This window comes from Brassica napus, chromosome C6 (genome assembly GCF_020379485.1).
Source record: "Brassica napus cultivar Da-Ae chromosome C6, Da-Ae, whole genome shotgun sequence".
Taxonomy (NCBI): domain Eukaryota; kingdom Viridiplantae; phylum Streptophyta; class Magnoliopsida; order Brassicales; family Brassicaceae; genus Brassica; species Brassica napus.
Window position 1 is genome coordinate 43,714,161 of NC_063449.1, and position 8,315 is coordinate 43,722,475.

Sequence of the window (8,315 nt, forward strand, 5' to 3'; positions counted from 1 at the left end):
GTTCCTTAAAGATACATATTCTAGAGAAAAATTTTGTTTCTAAAAGATTCATTTTTTACATTTTCAATGCATGTTTTATTAAATAATTGCAAATTTCAAAAATCTTAATTGCACTAATTGATTTTTTATTGGCTTAAAATTGTGGAAATAAGATAAACACAAAAATTTATGTAAATTTAATGTATTTTATTAAAATGTGTGAAAAAACTAGAATATGAATCTTTTAGGAACATAGGGAGTATATCAGAAGCCTTCTTTCAAGGTCAATAGATACACCAACATACCATATTTCTATGCATTTATGAGTTGCAACAGACAACCTCAGAGGTTCTGTATGTATCAGAGATATCAAACTTCAAAAGAATTAATAAGATAATTTTGAGTCATCTATACTATTAAAAGAAAATCATTCTGAAAAAATCTACTTAAAAAAAGTTGTTGCATCCTTTCCTTAGATTTAAATACATATTTGGTTTTACCTTATATCTTTGTAACAATAAGTTAGTCAATAATCTATACTATTAAAAGGGAATCATTCTGGAAAAATCTACTTAAAAAAGGTTGTTGCACCATTTCCTTAGATTTAAATACATATTTGGTCTTACCTTATATCTTTGTAACAATAAGTTAGTCAATAACATTATACCATAGATTTACAGATTTTTACTTCTTCCCTTTTTTGAGTTATCATATAATTGATCAAATATTTATCTAAGATTACTTTAGTCAATTTGCTAACGTATTATACAAAATGGTTTGGTCGACTAAAACACGAACCAAAACAATAATTGTATCAGCTTTCCAATAAATTATTATGTCACCCGTCATTTTAACAGCTTGAGTAATGTATTTACGTTCAGAAAATGCATACATATAATTAGGCCTGAGACTTTTATCCGAGATCCGGATTCGATCCGAGATTCGATCCGGATCCGATCCGAAAATCCGGATATCCGGACGGACCGAATCCGGATCCGGATATTAAAATGTTGGATCCGTCAAAGCCGGATCCGGATCCGGATATCTTGATTTTTTTGTCCGGATATCCGGATCCGTAAGTTTTATTAATAATTATTTCAAAAATAGTAATATCTATATATAAGAACTAACTTTATTTAATATATTTTCATTTTTATAATAGTATATGTAAATTTTATGTAAATTTTGTAATATTATACATATAAATAATTAAAAACATTATATATTTTTTATTTTTAAATTATTTTTAATATTTTAGATATATTAATATTATTTTTTATTTATTTTAAGGATCGAAATCTGGATCCGGATATTACAATTTTTAGAAGGATATCTGACACCCGTCCGAGAACCCCGGATCCGGATAATGATAGTAAAATTATGGATCCGCCGGATAAAGATCCGGATCCGGATACCTGAAAATTGCCCGGATATCCGATTCTTCCCAGGCCTACATATAATCACATTGTTATCACATTTTGACTCATTATATAAGTAGATTTCTATTTCCATATTTCCAACATGTTATCATCATACTATATGGGTTTATCTGGTATAACACAAACTACAGTAATTACTATGTTTACTTTGTTTTCTAAACGATGATAAAACTCTAAAAAAAATTAGCAAAAAGAAAAACTCTAAAAAAAAATTGAGATCAACAGAAATGATTTGAATAAACTGTAAAAAAACTCATGCTGGTATAATATTGGAACAAATCGTAACATACCATTTAACTACAATAATTTAATATAAAGCTTAAAATCTACTATTACCTAATTGATCAAATAATTTCTTATAATTTTCAAATGATTGAATATTTGAATTTAATTGAGATTTTTAGATATGATTTGGATTTTATTTAAACTAAGATTACTGGATCTTACCAAATATCTAACAACTTTGGTAAAACGTAACTCTAATAATATACTTGCATGATCTCATTATTTTTCAATATACTGAAGCATAAAATATATGTGAAATATAGTCTCATATTCATTATAAATGAAATATACCAAAATATCCACATATAAACTTCAAACTACCATAATTTTTCTATAATTATTTAGTGAAGATTTGTCACGGTTTAGTATAAAATTTAAGGAAGTTATTGTATCATCAAAATCAAACAGGCTTGGACATTTTACCCGGACCCAAAAATCCGAACCGGAACCGATTCAAAAATATTCGATCCGAAACCAAACCGAAAATATAAAGTATTTATTGGATCGGAAATTCTTCTATCCGAAAGAACCTGAACCCAAAAAAAAATGAACAGACTCGACCTGATAAAAGCCAATTAATACCTGACTTAAAAACATGAATATTCAAAACTATGATTTTTGTGTTCTATTTTCTATATTTATTTTATGATTTAGTTAAAATATCTTTTTACAAACAATATTTGTTATTATTTTCTAACATTTTCAAGTAATATGAAGTTTAAAATGTAAAATCTAGAGTTTAAAAATATTTTATTTTAATTATTAATAGTTTATTTTAAGTTATTTTGTAAAATTTTAAATATATATAACAAATTTCGACCAAATTTTATTGGGTTTGGGTATACCATGTGCTTTTAAGATCCGAAAATACATGAATTCAATATGGATCCGAAAATTAAGAGTATTGTACATGTATTTTAATTATAGACCAGAACCAACCCAAACCAGAAAAAAATTTTACGAATACCTATTAGATCCAAATTTCTAGGATCCGAAGGACCCAGATCCGAAAAAATTGGACCAAATCCAACCCAAAAACCCAAACGTCCAGACCTAAGTGTATGAATGAGCATTCGGGTACCCATTTGGGTACGAGTCAATTCTTTAGGGTATTAGAGTTTTGAGTTTTTTGGGTAGGGTTCGAGTAGGTCCTCCCAAATATGGATATGTTCGGTTCTGATGTATATGAACCTGAAAATAAACAAATAACCAATGTATCTGAAACATGTTTGTAATACCTGAACCGGCCTAATTTTAAAATATAACTAATATATATTTACATTCCTGATATCTTAGAATACTCATTCGGTTTTCGGTTTAGGTCGGGTAAATTATTTTTATTTTTCTTTTAAATCCGAATTATTCGAGTCCTCGACATTTGGATCCAATTAGGTATTTGAAATATTTCCGGTTATAGTTCAGTTTGGTTCCTTTTGGAATCGAGTCAGTTCGAGTCCATAATGCAAATAATTCTAAAATACATGTAATTTGGATATGTAATAGTCTAGCTCAGTTTGGATATTTAGGAGCAAAAAAAAAAAATTTAAGTATCCGAAAAGACGAAAGACGAAAAATACCTAAAGTACTAATTCATATCCAAATTTATTTATAACCCAAACAAAATCCGCGTTTTTGAAGCGCGGGTCAAAATCTAGTTAATTTTTGAATGGTTCCAGAGGGTAATATGATTGTTCAAATTACCAGCCCATTACAGAGAATAAACTCGATAACTTTGTCCTCATGTTATTCAGCTGTGATATATGATTCCAATATGAGTACAAAGTTATCGAGTTTATTCTCTGTAATGGAACATAAGCTGTTGATTACCAGCCCATTACAGCCTATTCTGCTACTTCCTTCAACCGATATGTAACATGATTCCAATAAACATATGCAGATAAGCTTCATAGTTTGCAGATATTTGGATAGAAAATGATCATATTTTGAAACTCGGCATGCATAAGCTGTGATATATAAATCAATATATACGTGCAAAGAGATGGATAGAAAAAAGAATCGTTCTCTTATTGGAAATGGTAGGGTGAGTTCTCTATCATAGTCCATAATTATCTTGTTATGATGGCTTGTGGGCTGCTTCTCGTTCTCTCCTTTTAGATTTCTTCCCGTGCGACCAAACAGAACCTTGAAATCTAGTTCTTACAGAATAGAGGTTTATAGACTATACCAGCTGGACAAGAGGGCTATTTCTCCAAGTCAGATTTGAATAGAGAAAAGCAACATCGTAGTGTAGCTCAGGACACCATCGGCCCACTTAGACACGCCTTTTTAACTGACCCACTAAGAAGAAGTATTTTCTATGTCTTCTGACTTTTTCTGATTCATAGTTAGCCCAAGTTAATTCAAACTTGCGTTGCGTTCTTGTTGATTGGAGTCAACGTCCTGCATTTACATAGTTATGAACTTATGATTATTACTAATCAATATCATCTGTAAGTTTGCAACTAAGAGTTGTGTTCTTTCATCGTTTTCACTGCGAACTACAAAACATGCAGCTATGATTCAGTTCCGTTCTTTCATTGTTCTCACCGCGAACTACAAAACACGTAGCTATGATTCAGTCCCGTTTTCAAGTCAATGTAACAACAACTTTTTTCTATTGAATCATATACTACAACTAGACAGAATTTACTTAGAAAGTATATATAAGTTTTCATGCTCGCATATCCATCACTCAAAAAAAAAAAGCTCGCATATCTACCATTTAAGTCTTTTCTATTTATGAAATTTAAAAGTTCATGTCCCTAATGTCCAGTATCGGTTTCATCTCTCACGTCAAAGCCATCAATTCAATGGGGTCGCCCCTCTCACTCTTAATTCATCTTTACTTGCAATTAACAACTCTCTCCAAATTAAACAAGACCTTTCTCTGTTTGAGTTTTTAAAGTTACTAAGTAATTATCTGCGGTATGCCGCGGGATTTATTCTTATTTTATTATTTATAAAATATTTTTATTTCATAAATAAATAATTATATTAATATCATTTTTTAGATATTTATAATCTAAAAATATATTGTATTATATATTTTGGTTATTGCATAACAATTATTTATTTGATAATCTTTAGCGAATTAGCTTCCAAGTTAATTTTTTTGAGTTGGGGGGTTTTAGTTTTCAGTATGTGGTCTAAAAGACTCTAAAACTCTTCTCCTTCTGTTTCACATAAGTATTTTGTATTTTCAAATTTATTTCAATAGAAATATCAGTTTTACATTTTTTTATATATTAAAAATCAGTTTAATCTTTATTTTTACCTTATTTATTGATTAAAAAAAAGTAATGTGAAACTCTAATTAAAAATAATATAAAGAGCTTAATCATTTTCTTAATATGTCTATTTGATAGCCGGTTTAACTACCAGAATAGTGTATTTGATCCTTATTTCGATTTTGTATTCTATCATTTTTTACTAAATGATATACGCTTAATTTTTGTTTAGATCACTTATATATTTATACTTTATTATTTATTTATTTTTAAATTGAGTTTAAGGTTAAGAGTAGAAGTCCATTTCATTTTTTTCACACTTTTCTAGTTTACTAAATTTATAATGGAGAAATTTGTGAAAACAATTTTAAATTTTTTTTTTCTCTTTAGTATAAATTCTTTTTGTCCCTTTTTAACTCAATTACCCTTTCCATTTTTCAAAATTAATGAAATAAATAGTTTTAGGAATCAAAACAATTATAAAAAATAGAAACAATTGATGAAATACCCATATACACAAACTGATGTCTTTTGGATTGTAAAACTTGTTAAAGTAACAATTTTTAATTATGACAAAAAAAATAATTCATCTTCTACAGAAAATGACATGATAGAAATTGAATTCCACGTTAAACAAGTTTTTCTAATTTCTGTAGAACCAATAATTTATCTTTCAAAGGACTTTTAAGTATGAGGAATGCGAAATCTACTCATTGTAAAAGGTCGACGCATTGTAAAAGTAACTACATTATTTATGAATGCAACTTCTACTTTTATGAGTAATAAATTATAATATCCTGGTTTACTAAAACCGGTTTACTGTCATGTTACATGGTCTTCGATTTCACCAATTTTAGTAATAAATTATAATATTTCAGTTTACTAAAACCGGTTTGGTTTGTCTATTTAATTTTCTTTTATCAAACCAAAACTCAATTCTTTTATTCATTTTAACCTAATCTGTGTATAAATTGTATAAGTATATCTATCTCCTTCTACCTACAGCCAAGCCGTCATCTTCTTTGTGAGGTAATCCATGATGCTTCTCACCACCATCTCCTTTTTCTTATCTTCTCTTCTTCCCCTCCTTCTGCCTTCGCATGGTTCTAGGTTATCCCTTCAAATCTTGCCCTCTGCTTATGTCTCCGATCGTCACCACCACTGCCTCTTGCAAACTATTCACCATCGGATCCATCGTATCTTTTGACCATAGAGTGATAAAGTCATCCTTACTCTTGTTGGTTTAATGTAGCGGAACCGAGACGTGGAGGAGAGAGCGAGCGGCCGCTCTTCACCATCACTCGATGCTGAAATATATCCACCGGAGATCCTACACCGTTACCATATGAGCCGTACCAAGCCACCAACGTTGAGATCCGAGCAAATGAGATCACTATCCACTCTTGCTTGTGCACCAAGCGTTTTCTTCTCCACTTTCAATTGATTGCTTTATCAGTACCACTTGTCTTGAGCCACCAGACGGTGTTACAAGGATATAGATGGGAAGACGACGTTTTTTGAAAATGATGAAACTAAAGAATCTGAGAGAAGACAAATAGAATTCAGAGAATAGATAGTTAACGTGTATATTTTAGAATGATGTATAAACAATGAAATGTTTTGACTCGTAATACAACTTTTTTCATTTATTTACATGACAACTACACAATGATTTAAAAGTCTGATGTGTCATGCTCCGGAGAGAACCTTGTACTATTATTGTGTTGATGCTCTGGAGAGAACCTTGTGCTATTATTGTGTTTATTCCGCATCTAAATAAAAGTTTCAAATGCAAGCGTATAATTAATTCGGTAAAGAGTTACAGAATTAGTAGAAACAAAACAACACTACTTAGATGTAATAATTATGTTTTGCCTTTTACTGTCACTATTGTAATTACAATAAAATTTAACAAAATGTTTAAAAATAATAATTGGACAATTCTGTCCTTTATTTTTCCACAGCTTAAAAGGAGAATCTCATCAGAGAATAAACTAAAAGCCAAAATACAGAGCTCTTCTCTGGATCACATTGTCTCTCTCTCTCTTCTTGTTCCTCATGGATTCTTCAAGAACCCGAACTTTAGCTAGAAGATCTGATCCGGTCAACTTTCCGGCGAAGAGAAACACTTGTTCCCGACGATCTTTATCTTCTTCTTCCTTCTCGTCATTCTCCTCTTGCTCCTCTAGCTCCCTCGTGTTTCAAGGCGACTCTCCTTTAAATTCTCCGGCGACTCCTCTTCGTCTCCTCGGTGTTCCATTCTCTTGGGAACACCTTCCAGGGAAACCCAAAGACTACTCTCACAGACTCAACCACCGCCTAAATAAAGAATCTTCAGTTATACTACCCCTCCCTCCTCACCGGAGTACACATTTTCCGGTCACCGGAAAAAATAAAAAATCTAACAGTTTAAGTAAGAAGAACAGCTTCCCGGTGACTGAGAAAGATCCCTTCGCGGCCGCGTTGTTGGAGTGTTCCAAAGACAACGACGACGATGAAGACGAGAGGGAAGAAGAGAGATTCCGAGGAAACTCCGGTGGATCAAAGAGCAGCATCGGCGACAGGTTTGGGTTAGTGAGTCTCTACGGTTCTTGTCGGAGAACTTGTACAGTGACAGAGTCCATTGTTTATCTCCCAAGAACAAGAAAAGCTGCTTCTTATGATCATCTGCCACGCCGTCGCCGTTAATTCATTGTGTTTACTATATATATTTTCTCTTGATCTTTGTAATACTCTTTTTTATATAATTTTCTATGAATGTAACATATTATGAGTGGGCACATGATTATTTCAGAGTGAATTGTTCGCAAACGGATGTTTTAGTTATTTATTGACAATACATGTGTCTATGCGATAACTTTTTTATATAATACTATTGTATTTTTCTGCAATTATTACAATTTTGTGGAACCAAGACTGAACGTTCTGTGATATCTCTCTAGCTAATTTCCAATCCCATCCCATGTGAAAGCAAGCTAGGCTATATGTACAAGTACATACAAAATAACATTAACTAAATTTGTTCTTCTAGACATGGACGAGTTTGTACGTACTGATCTTTTATTTTGTTGGTTTTTACCATTTAGAAACTGCTGATAGTTGAGCGTACCTAGTGAATCGAGTTGCATTATATAATAGAAACTGCTTATTGTTATAATAATATTACTAGATCTTCATCCGCGCGATTGCGCGAATGCATATTTTACGGTATATACAAACTTAAAAAAACGAAAAGTTAACGGTTCTAGTTTGACTATTTTTGTTTATATGTTTTAAACTATGTATTTTTCACTGTATTGTGTAACAGGAGGTTCTGTAACAGGGGGTCCGTAGAATGGTACTTTTAAAAATATTACTATTAAAAAATATTTCAGTTTTGATTTCT

At 31.1% G+C, this 8,315-nt stretch overlaps 1 protein-coding gene across 1 annotated transcript; it reads left to right on the forward strand.

Moving 5' to 3' along the window:
- The first annotated feature begins 6,754 nt into the window (after positions 1 to 6,754).
- On the forward strand, positions 6,755 to 7,824 carry BNAC06G32990D. The gene has a single exon (XM_013816940.3). The coding sequence runs from the start codon at positions 6,989 to 6,991 to the stop codon at positions 7,616 to 7,618; it is 630 nt and encodes a 209-aa protein (XP_013672394.1). The 5' UTR covers positions 6,755 to 6,988; the 3' UTR covers positions 7,619 to 7,824.
- The last annotated feature ends 491 nt before the right edge of the window (positions 7,825 to 8,315 follow it).